We start from the raw sequence: 18,216 nt of genomic DNA on the forward strand, positions 1-18,216 counted from the left end.
CTCAGCGGAGAGCCTGCTTCTCCCTCTCCATCTGCCTGCCACTCTCTCTACTTGTGCTCTCTCTCTGTCAAATAAATAAATAAAATCTTTTATTTATTTATTTGAGACAGAGAGAATGAGAGGGAGGAGGGTCAGAGGGAGAAGCAGACTCCCCACCGAGCAGGGAGCCCGATGTGGGACTCGATCCCGGGACTCCAGGATCATGACCTGAGCCGAAGGCAGCCGCTTAACCAACTGAGCCACCCAGGCGCCCCTAAATAAATAAAATCTTTAAAAAAACAAAACAAAACAAACAAAAAAAATAGAGCCAGACAATAGACTGCTAACACTTGAGTATTTTGTTATAATTGCGAGAAGTGTTCTGAATGAGAAAGAGGTTTTTTTAAAAAAATATTTTATTTATTTATTTGACAGAGTGAGACACAGCGAGAGAGGGAACATAAGCAGGGGGAGTGGTAGTGGGAGAAGCAGGCTTCCCGCTGAGCAGGGAGCCTGATGGAGAGCTCTGGGCTTGATCCCAGGACCCTGGGATGATGACCTGAGCCGAAGGCAGACACTTAACGACTGAGCCACCCAGGCGCCCCCTGAATGAGAAAGTTTTGTGCTAGGGTAAACTGGGCAAACTCACCTGCTCTCAGTTTGCAAGGGGTGGTCTCAAGATTTCTCTCCTTGGGCTGGGGTGAGGGCCAACCGTCCATCCAGCTTCAGAACATCCTGGCCTCACCAGGGAGAAATGCCTGCTCTCTGCCATGAACAGATGTTGTGGGGTGAAGAGGAGGCTTTCCTACAAAGGATGGGCTGTGTATGAATCTAGGAGGTACTCAATAAGCAATTGGTGAATTAATGAAGGTCATTTCAAGGTTTAAAAAGCCACTGATTCCATCTGCAGAGGATGTTATAATGGCTAGCTAGGAAAAGAGAAAAATCTCAGTACTGTTACTCCTAGATCTCTGGAAGGGTGAGGAATTTGGGGATTAAGGGAGGCACAGTAGGGATGCAGGACTTTCATTAGACAGGTACTTTTTTTTTTTTTAAAGTAGGCTCCACACCCAATGTAGGGCTTGAACTCCCCACCCTGAGATCAAGCGTCACTCACTCTACCCACTGAGCCAGCCAGGTACCATTAGACATGTACTTTTAAACTGGGTGCTGGCCCTGTTCTATAGGTAGGAGATACATCCATGAAGCACACAGGGTCCCTACCCTCCCAGGGCTTCCAGTCAGCTGAGAGCATAGGCAACAATAAGATAATGTGATAAGCATTATGAGGGGGGGCAGGAAAGAAAAGACATCGAAGCTTGTTCCAAGAGGGTGAGAGCTATGGGAGGAGAGCTGAAAGGACAGACTCCTCCTGGTGGAAGGATCAGCATATGCAAAGGTCTGAGGAGAGAAAGCAGGTTTATTCAAAGAACTCAAAATAGTTGAGCTTGGTCAGACTTCCAAGGCTTGTTGGGGAGAGAACAGATGTCGGAGAGAAAAGCAGGGATATTCCACCCACGTTGGGCAGCCTTTCCCTTGGAGGAAAATATTTCCCTGATCCAGAACTAGTTAGGGTTATGAAGTCCAGAAGGTCGACTTCATTTTAACGAAGACACAGCATTTACTGACCACCTGGTTATAGAACACTGGCTCCTTCAATCCTCATAGAACTCTTAGATGTTTGACATGACTACCCCCATTTTACAGATGGGATAACGGAGGCTCAGTTTGGGCACCTTGTCCAAGCTCACCAGATCTGGGAATTTAGAATGTTCCTTCATGTAGATGCTTTTATTCTAGCAGTTCCTTTTTACCTGAGGTAATGCAGGTGAAAGCTTTTTTGTAATAAAGCCACGTCCCCATGAGGCATTCTTGTTAACTCTGGCAGGGCTACTGGCCCCATCCCGTTCAGCCTGTAGCACTCAGGGAGCCCAGGAAGGGTCAGTAATGAAAGCCAAAAGGCCCAATGGTCTCTCTTAAAATTCCCTCATGTCTATTCTGGTTCCCTCTCTGGGGGTACTTCCAGATATTATCTTCCGCTAAATAGAGAGTTTGATTCTCAGAAGTTGCAAGACGTGGGAGGTTAAAAAAAAAAAAAAAATCGACAGCATCAACAACGACAAAAAGGCCTGCAGCAGCCTGAACACAAAGAGTTTGAATTTTGAACAAAGGGCAGGGTGAGACCCGAAAGTAAATGCTGACACATCCTCTCTCCAGCTGTGAACTGGGGGTCTGAGGGCTGCGGCAAAGGTCATCGGTCTCTACATCTTTGGGGCAGGAAATGCAATTCAATCCTCTCAGTGACTGATTGCTCTGCAAGATTAATGGAATCGTCCACAACACTGGTCTCTGTTCTGACAGCACAAAAAGTGAATCAGACTTCTCCCCTCCCCTCTCCTCCTCAAGGTCAGCTGATTCCCCATTTTAAAAGTTCAAAACTTTGTCTCCAGGAAATGTGTTCCCCTGGGGGTGTTCCTTTGTGGGGCGAAACTCTACCTGCTGGAGTGAGATCCAAAGGTGATGCCTGAAGGGTCTGAGGACCTTTCTAGGCTTTCATCTGTTCCTACTTCATCTTTCAAAATAAAATTAATGTTAAGGGCAAAATTGTCCCCGAAAGGGTTAACTGCCAGCCCTGCTGTCCGGCCCTCAGGGATTGGCAGCCAATGACAACTTAGCATGATGAAGTAATGCCTGGGTTTTTGATTTCCATTGGTTAATACACTTGTCCATCAATCGAAAGATGCAAGTTTTGAAAGTATCTTTGAACTTTTATGACTCGCCTCCTGGAGTTAACCCCTTAATTAACTCACCTGTTATTTCCAACTTTCCTTCGGATCCTAGCACGGGAAGATGCAGAACTTTAGACACGAAGTCTTCCCCAAATGCCCAAAGCCAGACACTCAGGCTATATGTAAGCTGGTCTTTCTAACTTTGATACTTCCATCTACACAGGACTAGTGAAAAAATTAAAAAAAAAAAAAAAAAAAAGGAAAGAAAGAAAACAGAATACTTTAACAGAAAAAGTATGGTCTGTTGTTCCCCAAAATATTTTTCAAATTTTACAATACAAAATATGACAAAAATCTAGGATTTGGCAAAGCTCAGAGGTGAATATACAAGTCCTTGGTATATTTGGTATATTTACTTTCGATGCCTTTCTTTATGCTTGAAATATCTGATAAATTTAAAAGGGCAAATAATACATAAGATGGTCTCTATATAACCCCCTCAAAATTTTCTCCCTCCTCAGAAGTGATCTTCTTCTTCTCTTTTAACTTAAATGGGATCACAACATATATGTTATTCTGACTTTTTTTGTTTCTTAACCAATCTTGAACTTTTTCTGAATCATGACATTCAGATTTATCTCATCCTTACCTAATATTTTAGAATGATGCAGTTCTACAGATAGTATATGGAAAAATCTCCAAGATCATATTAAGTGAAAAAGGAAAGGAAAGGACAGTGGGTATATCTGTATGACATAATCTTAATAGAAAATATATAGATGTGTGTAAATGCATAAACTATTTCTGATAGATACCCAAGAGACATGCTAACAAGTTTTCTGGGGATGGGAGTGTGAAGGAGAGAAACTCGGTGGGTGGGCAGGGATGGGGGAGAAAGACTTAAAGCAATTTTTTTTTTTAAGATTTTATTTTTAAGTCATCTCTACACCAGTGTGGGGTTCCAATAACCCAGAGATCAAGAGTCACATGCCCGACGGAGCCAGCCAGGAGCCCCGAGACCTGAAGCAATTTTAAAACAATTTTTAAGTTGTGGAATATTTCATAAGTACAATAGAATTTGTAAAATTTTAAAGCACATTTTATTATTTTTTTTATTATTATTATTTTTAAAGATTTTATTTATTTATCTGAGAGAGAATGAGAGAGACAGAGAGCACATGAGAGGGGGGAGGGTCAGAGGGAGGAGCAGGCTCCCCACCGAGCAGGGAGCCCGACGTGGGACTCGATCCCGGGACTCCAGGATCATGACCTGAGCCGAAGGCAGTCGCCCAACCAACTGAGCCACCCAGGCGCCCTTAAAGTACATTTTAAAGAATTACACTCAGGTGCCCATCATCTAGATTAAGAGACAGAACATCACCAGCACCTTTCTCTGTTCACATTCCCTGCCCCTGAGTGGAGTCTCTTCTGCATTTGGTGTTAATCACTCTTTTGCTTTTATTTATGCCTTACTGCTTATGTATATATCTAAACAATATTTAGTTGGTTTAGATTTGCCTGATTTTGAACTTTATTGTCTTAAAAAGGATGAATCAAATGAAATTCCTGTTTGAGTAGGGTAATACAGGTACATAGTACAAAATTCAAAAGGTACTACGCCTTAGAAAATGAAATTAAGTCTGTAAGGTTCCAAGCCAGGCAACTCTAATGCATACGTGTGTTAAAAATGTCACCCTGTACCAAAGAATACATTTGCTTCTCTTTTCCCGGTTCTTTTCCCCATTTTTTGATTCTATATCTTTCCAAAGAAAATCTTGTGCATACAAAAGAATAAATGTAGGTATAAATTTGTCCCCTTTGGTTGATGTAAGTGGTCAGCACAATTTCGTATAAGTATTCTACACCTTGTTCTGTTTTGTGTTAATCTTTTTCTCTTTTTTTAGATTTTATTTATTTATTTGGGAGAGAGGGAGCAAGCAAGCATGAACAGGAGGAGGCACAGAAGGAGAAGCAGACTCCTGCTGAACAGGGAGCCCAATGCGGGGCTCAATCCCAGGACCCCGAGATCATGACTGGAACCAAAGGCAGACGTTTAACCCACTGAGCCACCCAGGTACCCCTGTTTTGTGTGAATTTAAGGATATCATGAAATCACCCTGCATCAGTATATACAGAACTACCTTATTCTTCTTGATGATTTGATAACATTTCAATGGACAGACAAATAGTCCAAGAATTATTTAATCAGTTCCCCAACTTTTGGATCATTTTCAGTCTGTTTCTGCTGCAAACAGGGCTACAGGGGATTGCATCTTTGTTTCTGTGTCTATCAGCAGGATATATATCAGGAAGTGGTTACCCATTTCTAAGGCTTCCTGCCCCATCACCAATTATCTGTCCTTGAGAAGTAGATTTGTCAAATCTGGGCAGGTGGGACGATCTTAAATCTAACTGGTATCCCCAGGTGCCCACAGTGCTACGCTTTTGGCAGGCACTCTGAGTGAGTGGTTTAAGGAATAACACTCCAAACATTCACATTGCACCAGATGGCCCCTTCGAGGAAACCTTTGCAGACATCCCTGTCCCCTCCCCCCACCCATCATTCCAATACTTCATTTTCTCAGGGTCCCTTCGTTCATTCCACAGATATTTCCAGAAGGCTGATTATAGAGACACAGTGCCAAATCAGACTCTGAGATATATCTAGTCTGGTAGGTGAGTTAAGACAAATTCTGGAAAACACTGTAAGGTTGCACTGTCCAATAACACAGACACCAGCTACATACAGCTATTTAAATTTTAATTAAAATTAAATAAAATTTAACATTCATTTCCTTAATCTCACTACCCACATTTCAAGTGCTCAGTAGCCACATGTGGCTAGGGGCTGCTTGCTGGACAGCGCAGCCACAGAATATTTCCATGACCATGTCCTAGGGGAGAGCCAGGCAGGGAGGCACAGTAAGCGGTAAAGCCTGTGAGCTCTGGATTCCTACAAGCCCTGGGTGCAGATCCTATCTCTGTTATTCTACAGCTGTAAAATCTGGGCAAGTAACTTGACCTCTCTTTGAGCCTCAGCCATAGAGGTGGGGAATTATAGACCCTCCCTCATTAGGGCTTTGGGGAAGATTCAAGGAAATAACAAACCTGAGTGGCTTTGCTCAAAGATCGGGTAAGCACTCAAAAATCAGGAGCTCTTATAATTATGTATGAGTATGAGAACGGCTTCAGTTTCTAACAGCTTTTAAAATCTTGGGGATTCCTAACTCCCTTGGGAGCTGTCTGTCCACTCCCTGTCCAGGCTGGAGTATGTCTACAATCAGAGCTGGTTCGTCTGTATCCCCTGCTGTCTTAAAGCACAGAGCTGCTCAACCTTTCATGAATGAAGAAATGAATGAATGGGGCCAACCCGGCCAGGATTTGACTGGGTCTTTTGTAAGAATGAGAAGGAGGGTCCTGGAAGTCATTATTACTAAGTTTCAAATACAACCGGCCTGTTTTTTTTTTTTTTCCCCAACAAGAAATAGTACCTCTCTTGGAGAAGCACCTTAATCCTCCCTCCCCTCTCTCACCTACTGCCCACGCCTCTGGGACAATTAGCCAGCACTGGGAGCTCAAGGGTCTTGGCCCTTCCCCCTTTGGCCCAAAATAACCTCCTCCCCCACTTTGAGCAAATGCCTGGAATTCTTTCAACAGGAGGACAAAGCCTTTCATCTGCCAATTACTGATAAAGGGAAAATGCAAATATCTCTGGGGAAGGTGATCCATCAAGGGCCCAACATTTACTGAGTGACCACTTAGGACCAGGCGGTAGGGTAGGCATTCTGGGGGAGTCCGAGGGAACAAGCCCCCCGGTTGGCCCATTCTTCTCTTTGGTCTGTAGTTTCCTCATGGTTTGTAAAGGGAAGGGATTAAATTAGGTGATGACTCAACCCCTTCCCACTCTGACAGGCCAGGAACTCCCCATTGGGGTGATATATGGACTTAACTGTTTTTGCACTGAGGTGCTTGCCATCGGATCTTTTCCTGACACCTGCCTTTGGGGACCCCTCTGAGGCCACATGGAGAGAGAAGGGTCCCTGGGAGGAAAGGAGAATTAGGATCAAGCAGTCTATTTTGGTTTTGCCTTATTGCACTTTACTTCCTTTTCATGACCCTCCAGCCCTGACGCCCTCCTTTGAACATGTTCATTTCATTATGTGGGAACAAGGAGGGTGGTCAGTATCCAAAAAGCCTGTGAGGGCAGAACCAGGCTCCAGTTTGAGCCCTGGTAACTACACTTAACAAGCTTGTGGCCTTGGGTGAGTGGCTTTGCCTTTCTGAGACTCAGTTTCTTCATTTGTAACATGAGGAATAACAAGACTATTATCCTTTGAGGGGTCTTCTGTGAGAGAGAAGCAAATAAGATGGTCCCTGGTTCTTGACAGAGACCCCTTCTCATTACCACTAAGCTAACCTGGGCTATTTCAGTTTGGAAATAAATTTTGGTATTTGCCATCTAGTGGACTGGGATTAAAACAAACTTCAAAGAACAGTTTTTAGGGGTGGGTGGAAAAGAATATAGAATAGACAGGACAGGAAACTTTAAGGTGAGTGAGGGGGAAGCTGTCTCTTAGGGTGACCAATACAGAGCTGATGGTTCAGTTCATATCCAATCTCTGATGGGGAAGCCACTTCCTCTCCACACATCTGAGTGTTGACTAGGGAGGATATTGGCTTGGCGCACAGGAATCACCCTGACTGATCATGTCTGTGAGCCTCAGTTTCTCTTTCTGCAAAATGACCTGCTCCAACTATCCTACAGGCTTAATGGCAGTAATAAAAATATATTGTTTTTTTGGCAAAGTCTGCTATGAGCATCCATGTTCTTTATTGGAGCTGCGCCCTGTTGTCAATTCCTCCTGATTGTTATCCCAAAGAGCAGGCCCAGTTGGACTGGAGGAATGTTTAGGGCCAGCTTTGCCCATAATCCAAGTCGACCTGACTTGTGCATAATGGAATTACAGGAAGGCACCTTTAGGATTCCACTTCTGGGGGCGGTCACAGCCAACCAGGTACACTGAGGGAAAGCAAGAGAGAGCCAGGACCTCTGCCAGGAATTCCTACAGGATTCATCAAGGGGCGCCCAAAGTTCCGGCACCCCATCCCAGAGCGCCTTGCACCTTTCCACCTAGTTTCCTCCTATAAACGGCCAATAAGGGCTTACCCTTCGCCTGCTTGCCCGCTGCGTTAGGAGGCGCCAGATCCGATTCTCTCCGTATTTCACTCCTGAGCATCTATTTCCTTCTCTTGGCGAGCGCAGAGACCTTTAAAAACTGTCCAACTTCTGTTCCAGGGCTCGTCGCCTAGTAAAGGACTCCACAGACGCGGGCAGGATGAATGAATGAAAGGCAACGTCTTCCGGTCAGCTCGGGTCTGAAAAGGCTCTGGTCTGGCTGTATTTCCTGTACCTGCGTGTGTGTGGGTCCATATCTTTGAGTCCGGGAGTTTAAAAGTTATGCAGTCCGTACAGGTATGGAGCTGCGCTAATTTCTTCCTGAGCCCCCAAATGCCTCCTCCATATGGCAGGTCCTCATATGGGGGTCTGGAGAGGATCGTCCCCCCACCCCAAGCAAGACATGCAGCAGGAAAGAAAAAAACAATTATATATACAAAGCGCTTTGAATTTGGGTCGGCCACGTAGGTAATGGGGTGGGGTGGATGAAGGAAGAGGAAGAGGGGTGGCCCGTGGGGGCCGTGGGCAATGGGGGCAGGGATTGAGGTGGGGGGTCTTTTTTGGGGGTGCCAGGCCTCGGGGGCTTTCTAGCCAGCAAGCTCGGCTTGCATTTCCGCGCCTCCCGCTGAGACCAGCCGTGCAAATCTGCACCTCCCTCCCCACCCCCTCCTCCTTCCCTCCCTCCCTGCCCCGCCATCTCCGGGATGCGCCCGCCGCCTGCAACTCAGCCCTCCAAAAGTCAGCTCTGCACACAACTCCCGGGCGGCGGCGGCGCCTGCGTGCAAGGCGCACTCGTGACCCAACAACAAAACAGCGATGCCAGGGCGCTAACGGCGCCCGGTGCCTCCCGGGCGCCCTCCCCGCCCCACACCTCTTCGGGCAGCCGCCCCCGCCCCCCCCATCCCGGGCCGAGTGCCCCCTCCACTAGCCCGGCCGCGGGCTCAGAGCGCGATCGGCAACAATGTTTACGTTCCGGGGATTATGACGTCGACGCCTCCCCCCCCACAACTGCTGAAAATGGTTTCCTAGGACTTTGCAAACGGATCTGCTTAAGTGTTGGTGCAAAACTTTGTAGATCTCGGCTGTGGCTTGCTTTATTTATTTATTTTTTGGTTTGTTTTCTTTGGTCTTCCCTCCTTCCCCCCTCCGCCAAAATGCAGGGGGCAGGAGTGTTGACAATTAATTGGTGAACTCTCCTAAAAAAATGGAGGCAGAGAAAGACTCTGGAAGAAGATTGGTGTGTAGCTTTTTTTTTTTTTTTTCCAAATCTGTATCTGGTAATGATAGATCTATTTTTTTTGTTGTTGTTGTTTCTTGCTGCCTTTTCTTTCCTTTTCTGTATTTTGCAAGAGGACCGGAAAAAATATAATAAATTGCATGCAAAAGGAAGCAAGCAGCTTACTCCTCCAGTCCCTTGTGAGGCGCAGAGTCTCAGACATTTAAGTGGGGAGGTGGAAGCGGGGAAAGGCGTGGAGAGAGGCTGAGCGGGCTCGGGGTTCGCCCGGAATCTGGGGGGCTGCAGGGCCCGGCGCTGGGCGGTTGAGGGAGGAGGCAGGGGATGCGGGGAGTGGTGGGGGAGTCTCCTTAGGAAGTGAGTGTGCGCGCGCGCTTGTGGGGAGATGAGGCAGCTGCTGGTGCGTTTTGGGGTCTCCGATGGGAGCTTTGTGGCGGGCCGTCTGCCTCCCCCCCTCCCAAGCCCCGACCTCCCCCTCCACCTCTTCTTCTAGCACTGGAGGGCGGTCGGCGGGGGCGGCTGGGGTCTCAGCCCTTCCATTTCAGCTTTCCAGCTTCCCGAGTAGCTCGGGGGCGGCTCCAGCCTTAGAAATGCCGCCGGCCCCCGGTTCCGGCTTCCCGGCTCTGCCGCGGCGGCCGCCCGGGCTGCTGTTAGCGCCGAGCCGGGCGCTGCGGTGGCTCCTCCCGGGGCCTACAAATGCCCCGCCAGCCCGTGCGCGGAGCCCCCTTCGCGGGTTACATAACCAGGCTCCTGGCCGAGTGGGCAAAACTCAACACCTATCGGGGGTGGGGGGCAAGGGAGAGCCCCAGATGTCCTTTCCACGGCCTCCAAAGATGCAGGAGGGGAGTGTCCTGTGTGGGGCACAGCCGGACCCCGGGGGTGCGGGCCCCTCTCGTTATCCTGGTTTTCAGCATCTTTGGCATTTGCGCAAAGTTGCTCGGGTCGCAGTGGTGGGGTGCGGGGGGGGGGGCGCGCAACTCCTGCACCTGCTTGAGCTGGGCCTAGGGTAAGAGGCGACCCCCCAGTTCCCCCAGTAATGCCTCGGGCTCTCTGGTTTGGGTCCCCGCAGCGTCCGATTGACCGCCAGAGATACGACGAGAACGAGGACTTGTCGGACGTGGAGGAGATCGTCAGCGTCCGCGGCTTCAGCCTGGAGGAGAAGCTGCGCAGTCAGCTGTACCAGGGGGACTTCGTGCACGCCATGGAGGGCAAAGGTGAGGCGCCCCCTCCTCGGGCCGCCCTCCGAGCCGCGGCCCGAGCGCACGTGGGGAGGGAGCTGCCGGTGGCTGGGTTCGTATTTCGCGCCCGCGTCCCCCATTCCAGGGGATCCGGTGACGAAACAAGGCCGAGCACTGGGGGGGAGGGGGGGGGGTGGCGAAGGAGGAGGGCAGGCGGGAACGGGGGCCGGGCGTGGGCCTAGACCCGGCCCGCGCCCACAGCCGGCCCCAAGGTGGGCAGAGCCAGGGGACCGGCGGTCCGAGGGACCTGGGGACTGACGGGTGGACGGAGGGAGGGCGGGTGCGCGGCATTCTACCCCTCCCAGAGCTAGCCCAGCTCCTTGTGCTGAATGAGGTGCGGCTGCCTGACTGGGAGAGGGGCTGGGGTGCCCCTGGGGCATTGGGATGAGGACCCCACTAGGCCTGAAGCTTCCCAAACCCTGTCCCATTTCGGGCCCTGCCAGTTAGGAGCTGGTGCTGGGGATGCTCGGGTCACCGAATGATGCTTCCTCAGCTCCCGGGGTCTGCGGAACCCTGCAACCTTCTGGTCTCTGCCAGATTTGAGCAGGGGCTGGATGAGTTCAGAGCTGTTGGTCGGAGCCCCCACTTACGCCTGAGGCCTCTGGCCCTTCAGTCTTGACAGTTTGAAGTTGGGACTGGGGGTAAGAGAGTTTTACTCCCTCAGGCTTCAGGCTGAGGTCCCTGACCCCTATAGTTTGAAGTGAGAATGTGGGGTACCCCTCTGGGGAACAAAGTTTCTTCTCAGCCTGAGACCTTGAGAGCTCTGTCCCTGGTAGGCCCTGCCAGTTTAGAGAAGTTGGGGAAGCCTCTGGGGTTTTGGGGTGTCTCCCCAGCCTGAGACCTTCAGGGCCTGAGTTTCTCCCTGACCCTAGTATTAGGAAGGTGTCTGGTGGGTCGTGCCAACGCTGGGGTGATGCTCTGGCTTGGGTATGAGACCTCCAGAGGCCCCGTGTGACCTGTGGTTCTGCCTGTGGAGTTGGGGTTTTGGAGATGCCCCTGCCTATCTAGGTATTTCCCTGGGCTCTCTGGGGTTTCTAAGTTGTTTTTTTCCCCTCTTAGATATTCAAGTTTCCGTTACAATACACCGTTTTCATTTTTTGACCCCCCCCCCCCACCGTCCCCCTTGGAAAACCTTCCATCCCTCAGTGAGCTGATGACAGGGGCAGTGCCTTCCCCTTCAGGTTCTGGTTGAGTGGCTGGGGCTGTAGGTTAGCCCCCAGAAGAGACAGCCCTGGCTTTGCATTTTTGAAGTTTCTCTTTTGTGCCCACTGCTTCCGGGGGTGCTGGGCTTCAGTGGTAGGGGGTAGTTGTTGGGGGGAGGGAAGAAGACATTTCTTTCAGCCTGCCAGGTCTTTGCACCCTGAGGGTAGACCGTCTGGGGGGCTAGTCTCAACTACAATTAAATTTCCTTAGCATAAATGGGATTTTAATTCCTTTCGTTTCTTTCCCATTTTACTGAGTTTGGTGGATCCTATGAGAAAACAACATGCAAACTCTTCCTAGTCATTTGTGAGGAATTCTCAGCCCAAGATCTGAGTGTTTTCTCAAGCTCATTTGAGGAAGTTGAAGCTGAGGAGAGAGGGGGTGGGGGGCGGGCTTTGGGTGTGGGTGTGTAGGGGGTAGATTCCAGCTAGGGAGAGCCCTTAAATCTTCTGTCCAGGCTCTTTTCAAAGGAGAGGGCCCTAGCGATTTGGTAGTTAATTCAGATCTGGCCCCAAAACTTCGAGGGAGGAGCTGAGAAACAGAAGGAGCCCTTAGCCTGGATTCAAAATAGAAGCTTCTTAAACTTCTCTGCCTTTAAATCCTTAGGAATCCCCATTCACTGTGAGCCCCTGGGGATCTGAGCTGCTAAGGTCAGGGCTTTCCCCAGCTCTGGTTTTGTTCTCTTCCTCTGCTCTGAGCAGAGTTGCCTTGGCCTCCTCCCCCACCAAGCTGCCCTGGTGAACTGTTTGCCTGGGGCAGGGGCTCCCGAGGCCTGTGGTCTCTCCTATCTCTCCTCCAACTGGCCAGGGAGGGCATGTGGCTTTGTGGCCTTGTGGATTGCTTTGGTTCACCTCAGGATTTGGGGATGTGATGGTTTATCTCAGCCTCCTTTGACTCCATATTTAGGGGTAAGGTTGGGTCAGATCCGCTGGTTTTGGAACTCGAGGAACGTAAAAACGAAGGCCTCCTTCATTCTCCAGGGCTTTTGATAAGGGATTTGGGGGTCTACATTAGACAAAGCCGAGACGCAGCACTACCTTGTGAATTGGCTTTGGGCCTCACTGTGCCCTCTTCAAACTGCCTTCACCTGGGGGGAGCGTCCTGGTGGAAACAAGGATGGCAGTAGCTGGAGCAGAATTACACTATTAAGACAACAAAGCTGTGCCCAGTTCTCTAGTAATTTTGGCACCAAATACACAGTTTCCAGGGAAACCAGCTTCCCCCCCCCTCCCCTTCACTATGCAGGATATTACAATAAGATCTTCCCCGATGCTCAGCTACAATGAGAACCCTCCTCCCAGCCTCCTCTCTGGGGCTTCAGATCCTCCCAGGTGGTATTCTTCAATTTTGCACTGCCTTTACTTTCTGAGCTCAGCTTGGGGTGCATTTCTGTGTCCCTCTTTCTCAGCGATGGCTGGGGCCTTTTCTGTGCGGGGCTCTTTCATGAGTCTCCCTCCCCACCCTCCCTGGCCTTGGGCTGTTCATTGACAAGTTCTGACCCATGGGGCATGCAGGGAATGACTGAGTAGGCAGAGGAGCTGATAGTTGGCATGGGCTTTGCCTGCTCCATTTCCTTGCCATTTGACAGGGATCTCTTGCCCTAGAACTGGAGCCTGCATCTGCTATAACCGTGTTCTTTCCTCTGACCGATTGATTGTGGCTCATCTGCTCCTTCATGACTTAACCAACCTGTTTTAATTCCAATATCCAAACAGATTTCAACTATGAATACGTGCAGAGAGAAGCTCTCAGGGTTCCCCTGATATTTCGAGAAAAGGATGGACTGGGGATTAAGTAAGTTGCCTAAACAAATTACTTCTTCCCATGTCTCTCTCCCTAATGTAGTTGGTGGTTTGGAATAGATTTCTTCTGCCCTTTTCCCACCTCTCATCACAGAGAAGGATCTTTCTTCGTTATCTGGGGAGACTATCTCTTTGTTCAAGGCCTGACAAAGGGGAAAAACTCTCCAAAGATTGGTCTTTTTCAGAGAATTTGGGCAGAGAGGACAGAGGGTACTTAAACAGTGTTGACTTCTTTCCCTGACCCACCCCAGTTATGTGCAGGGACTTCTTAAGGAGAATTGTGCCCCCCTCCCAAGTTAGGAAACTGAGGCAGGGCCTGAGCTCTGAAGGGATTGGCCAGTCTCTAAGCCCAGAGGCAGGGCACCTAGAGACGTATTTTTCTACTCAGACTCCCACTATGTGGGAAATTGGTTCTTTTCTGTGGAGGGCATGTTCCCTAGGATGCTAGGCTCCAAGTCTCCTCTTTCTCTGCCTGCCCCAGCACCTGCCTCCGCCACTGTGTCTTGTTTGGTTTACATTGTCTTAGAGATCTGTCAGAGCTCCAGGTGGGGTGGGGGAGAGATCCAGGAGGAAGGCTGGAAGAACAGGTTTCCGCCCCTTGGGCAGGGGTGGAGAGGAGGCTGCTGGTATCATCCCAGCTTGCCTCCTCTCCAGCCTCTACTACCAGGCTTGCTCAAGAGTCCCGGTCCTAGGGTAGAAATCAAACCTTTGACATCACTGTTAATTAATAGCGAAGGTCACCTCAGTCATTGGAGCCGGGGTTACCAAATCCCTGGAATTGGAATGATGTGTGTCTTTTTTTTCCCTTTGAACTTAAAGGATCCCTGCAACTCCTTTTATGGAGGGTATTTGCTAGAGGAAGAGACACAGAGAGAGCTGCCCACCTTAAAAGAGAGTGGGTGTTTGAATGCCCAGCTCTGGGACTTACCCTTGACACCACGGTTCAGTCTTCCCCTGAAAAGTGGGGTGGACGGTGGATGTCCCATCTTTTCTACGGCAGTGCTGAGTTCATATTGGGGAGAGTGAGGGAATTGGTTTGCCTACTGGGGTGAGGAAAGGGCTCAGTGGTTGGAGAGGGACCCTCCCTTGGGGCATTGACTGGTCTATCACTCTCCCTCTGGAGTATCTCATTTTGGGTTCCCAAACTGAGAGCAAGGGAACCCTCTTGGAAAAATTGCCTTTCCCCTGCCTCCAGAGTTGGGCTGAACTCTCTTGTTTCTGGCCTCTCAGCAAATGCCTATACTCCTCTTTTTCCAGGATGCCTGACCCTGATTTCACAGTCCGAGATGTCAAACTCCTCGTGGGTAAGTTGCTTGCTGTATGTGCAGCTCAGAGATGCCAAAAGTAGGGAGGACAGGGGGCAGGAGGTCTTCACGACCCGCCTATTTAGATTTCTAACTGCCTCAGGAAAGAAAGTCCCCGTGGGAAGAGGCAGGAGCAGGTGTGAGCTGCAACCGTCTCATTCTGGAGAACAGGTCAGATTGCAAAGTCATAAGAAGCCGTACATAAGAGTGTTTGCCAGTGCGCAGTTTTATGAGGCCGATTTGGACCCTAGCCTCCATCAGCAACACGGTCTTAGATCTCTCCTTTGCGTTTGTTTGTGGGTTGCTGGGTAAACACAGAGTGCTTTGTGACCCCTGAAAGACTTTCAGACTTTCGAGGGGAGGGATCATTCTTCCTGCTTCCTCAGGGTTCTAGACAGTCTAGGGTGGGGTTTGCCACCCTAGCCAGCAAATGCTTATTAACTCCCCGAGCACCTGCAGAGTGTAGCTGATCACTTAGTGCTCCGGACACCTGACCAGGTAGCAGGTGCCATTTCAGATGTTACAGAAGTCCTTCAATAAATCCATTCTTTCCAGAGGTGTTTCTCAGTTAGCTCCTACATGGTGGGCAAGTTCAGAGCTGTGAACATGACAGACAAGATCCCTCTCCTCATGCTTGGAATGACACGCAACAAGGAAGTAAACAGTTTATAATAATCTGTATCTTTTTGGAGGGTGATTAGGCCTATGAAGAAATAAAGCAGGATATTGGGATGGAGCGTGATGGGAGCTGTATTTATTTTATTTTTTAGCTTTTATTTGTTTATTTTTTTTAGAGAGAGAGAGAGAGGGAGTGCGTGTGTGCACGCACACACGATGGTGGGGGAGGAGCAGAGGGAGAGGGAGAGAGAGACTCTTAAGCAGGCTCCACGCCCAGCGCAGAGCCCTACTTGGGGCTCTATCTCATTACCCTGAGATCATAACCTGAGCCAAAATCAGGAGTCGTTGCATAATAGGATACCAGCGAAGGCACCCAGGCACCCCTGGGAGCTGTATTTTATTTTATTTTATTTTATTTAAAGATTTTTTTTATTTATTTGAGAGAGAGAATGAGATAGAGAGAGAGCATGAGAGGGGGAGGGTCAGAGGGAGAAGCAGACTCCCTGCCGAGCAGGGAGCCCGATGCGGGACTCGATCCCGGGACTCCAGGACCATGACCCGAGCCGAAGGCAGCCGCCTAACCAACTGAGCCACCCAGGCGCCCCTGGGAGCTGTATTTTAGATGGGGTGGTCAGAGAGGGCTTTGTGTGTGTGTGTGCGTGTGTGTGTGTGTGTGTACATTTGGACAGAGACTTGACGATGAGAAGCCAGCTGTGGGAAAGAACATGCCAGATTGAGGGACAGGCCAGGTCAAAGGCCAGGAGGTGGGGGAAGAGTAGAAGGAGAGGGGAGAGGTCACAGGGCCAGGGCCATGGGGGCCCTTATAGGCCCTGGCAGGGAATTTGGGTTTGACTCCTGGTGTGACTGGGAAGCCACTGGGGAGTTTAAAAGTAGGGCAAAGGGAGTAGTTATGCTATCTGGTCATTTTCTTTGGGAGAGGGTGAAAAACATTTTTTTAAACTGACATAAAATTCATACACCGTAAAACTCACTATTTAACCATTTTAGAGTGCACAATTCAGCGCTCTGAGTACATTCACAATGTTGTGCGGCCATCACCACGATGCCGTTTCGGCATGTGGATCCCCTACAAAGTCAGCCCCCAACAACCAGGGATGTGCTTCTTGCCTCTGTGGGTTTGTCTACCCTGGACGTTTTGTGTAAGTAGAATCGTACACTATGTGGCTTTTGTGACTGGCTGCTTTCACTCAGCATCCTGTTTTTGAGGTTCATCCACATTATAGCAGGTGCCCATGCTTCATTCTCATTTATGGATGAATAAGATTCCACTGGATATGCGTGCATAGACCACATCTTGATTCGTCAGGTGATGGACATTTTGGTTGTTTCTATTCCTCGTCTGTTATAAATAATGCTACTCTGAATACTTGCGTATGAGTTTTTGTGTGAACATACGTTTTCATTTCTTTTGGGTCTATTCCTAGGTAACTGGGTCATATGGTAACTATATTTAACCGAGGACCTGCCAGACTTTTTTCAAAGCACTTGGCCATTTTGTATTCCCATTAGCAATGTACGAGGACTCCAGTTTCTCCACATCCTCGCCAAAACTCGTTGGTTGCCTGTCTTTTTGATGGTCGCCGTCCTTGTGGGCCTGAAGTGGTGTGATACGATTTAAGTTTCATAAAAGCCGACTCTGGTGGCTGTGTGGGTTGGAAACAGCTAGGCAGTGGTTGTGTCAGATATTCCAGCTAGAATAATTGACCCCAAAGTGTGTTGACAGCTACTCGGAAGGGAGGACCTATCGTCTATAAGGAGATGGTGCTGATGATGGGTAGAAGAATCTCAGTTAATTGGCAAGGACTTGCTCAGGGGATACATTTTTTTAAGCTGGATTCTAGAAATGCTGAAGGAGGTGAACATCAGAGCAGAAGGGGCAGACTTTCCAACACTGTGCAGAAGATGGGACAATGGACCCCCAAAATTAAGTCTTGGCACTGACAACCCACTCTGGTGCCTCAGCCCTACCCAGGGTCTTTGCTGTTGGACAACCTTAGTTTGAAGTCCAGCTCTGCCAAGTTGACTGATTTGGGGCAAGCTGCTCAATCAAAGCCTCAGTTTTCACATCTGCAAAATGGAGCTAGTAGCAGAATCTGCCTCAAAAGAGGATCCTATAAGAGAATGAATGAAGGCTTAGCATTATGTTGTCTGACGGGTGTTTGGTGAATGGTCCCTGATGTTATTTATTATAATGGCAGGATGTGAATCTGATGAGATTTTCTTTATGAGTAAGGATGAAAGCCAGATTCTCAAGTCTGAGGTTCAGACAACATCAGAGTCTTCATAATGATGCTCTTGGCCCTTTTTAGGAACTTAAAAGCCCTTTGCAGTTTTCATTATACTCTAGTCATATGCCAGGTGCTCCTTCTTTCTTTGTGCCTCATTCTTTTGCTTGTCAAAGCAAGAGGACTCAATAAGATGGTTCCGACATCCTTGCCAGCTCTTGAAAAGTCTAGGATGGCAAAGAAAGTGAGGATAGTAATACCTGCACCTATCTCTCTTGGCATTTCTGTGAATATCAAATGGATTGTTGGGTATTGAAGTGGTTTGTGAAGGTATAGCGTGTTCCGACATCGGGAGGGGTGCAGTCAGCATGGTGCATTATTATGCCCATTTTATTTTATTTTTAAAAAATTATTTATTTGAGAGAGAGAGCATGCACGAGCATGAGCAGGGGGAGGGGCAGAAGGAGACAGAGAGGGAGAAGCAGACTCCCCGCTGAGCAGGGAGCCTGACGCGGGGACTCAATCCCAGGACCTTGGATCATGACCTGAGCTGAAGGCGGATGCTTAACCGATTGAGCCACCCAGGCGCCCCTATTATGCCCATTTTAGTCTCTGAGAGTGCACACAGGCTTCTGGTGAGCAGCGAAAGGGCACATACTTCATAGTGACATAAATGGCAGATGTAAC

General features: G+C 49.1%; 1 protein-coding gene and 1 long non-coding RNA gene across 8 annotated transcripts in view; one reads left to right on the forward strand and one right to left on the reverse strand.

Moving 5' to 3' along the window:
- Positions 1-439: 439 nt before the first annotated feature.
- LOC129046210 (uncharacterized) lies at positions 440-8,010 on the reverse strand. The gene is made up of 3 exons (XR_008507096.2): positions 7,876-8,010; positions 2,790-2,933; positions 440-784 (listed from the first exon to the last, which is right to left on the reverse strand). It is a non-coding gene; the product is annotated as an uncharacterized LOC129046210 (long non-coding RNA).
- A 67-nt stretch (positions 8,011-8,077) lies between these two features.
- KDM2B (lysine demethylase 2B) overlaps positions 8,078-18,216 on the forward strand; it is a 118,136-nt gene continuing 107,997 nt past the window's right edge. For 2 of the 7 annotated variants that reach the window (XM_064578319.1, XM_064578320.1), the window contains exons 1-4: positions 9,497-9,518; positions 10,188-10,332; positions 13,275-13,353; positions 14,619-14,665. In XM_064578319.1, coding sequence (XP_064434389.1) covers positions 9,504-9,518; positions 10,188-10,332; positions 13,275-13,353; positions 14,619-14,665 — 286 coding nt within the window. In that variant the 5' untranslated portion in view covers positions 9,497-9,503. Of the gene's footprint in view, positions 8,182-8,612; positions 9,122-9,144; positions 9,162-9,496; positions 9,519-10,187; positions 10,333-13,274; positions 13,354-14,618; positions 14,666-18,216 lie in introns of those variants that run through there. The other 5 variants (XM_064578318.1, XM_064578322.1, XM_064578317.1 and 2 more) reach the window with 5 other exon arrangements.

This window comes from Mirounga angustirostris, unplaced genomic scaffold (genome assembly GCF_029215605.1).
Source record: "Mirounga angustirostris isolate CCGP_5_RB_7025 unplaced genomic scaffold, mMirAng1.0.hap1 SCAF_14, whole genome shotgun sequence".
NCBI classification, from domain to species: Eukaryota; Metazoa; Chordata; class Mammalia; order Carnivora; family Phocidae; genus Mirounga; species Mirounga angustirostris.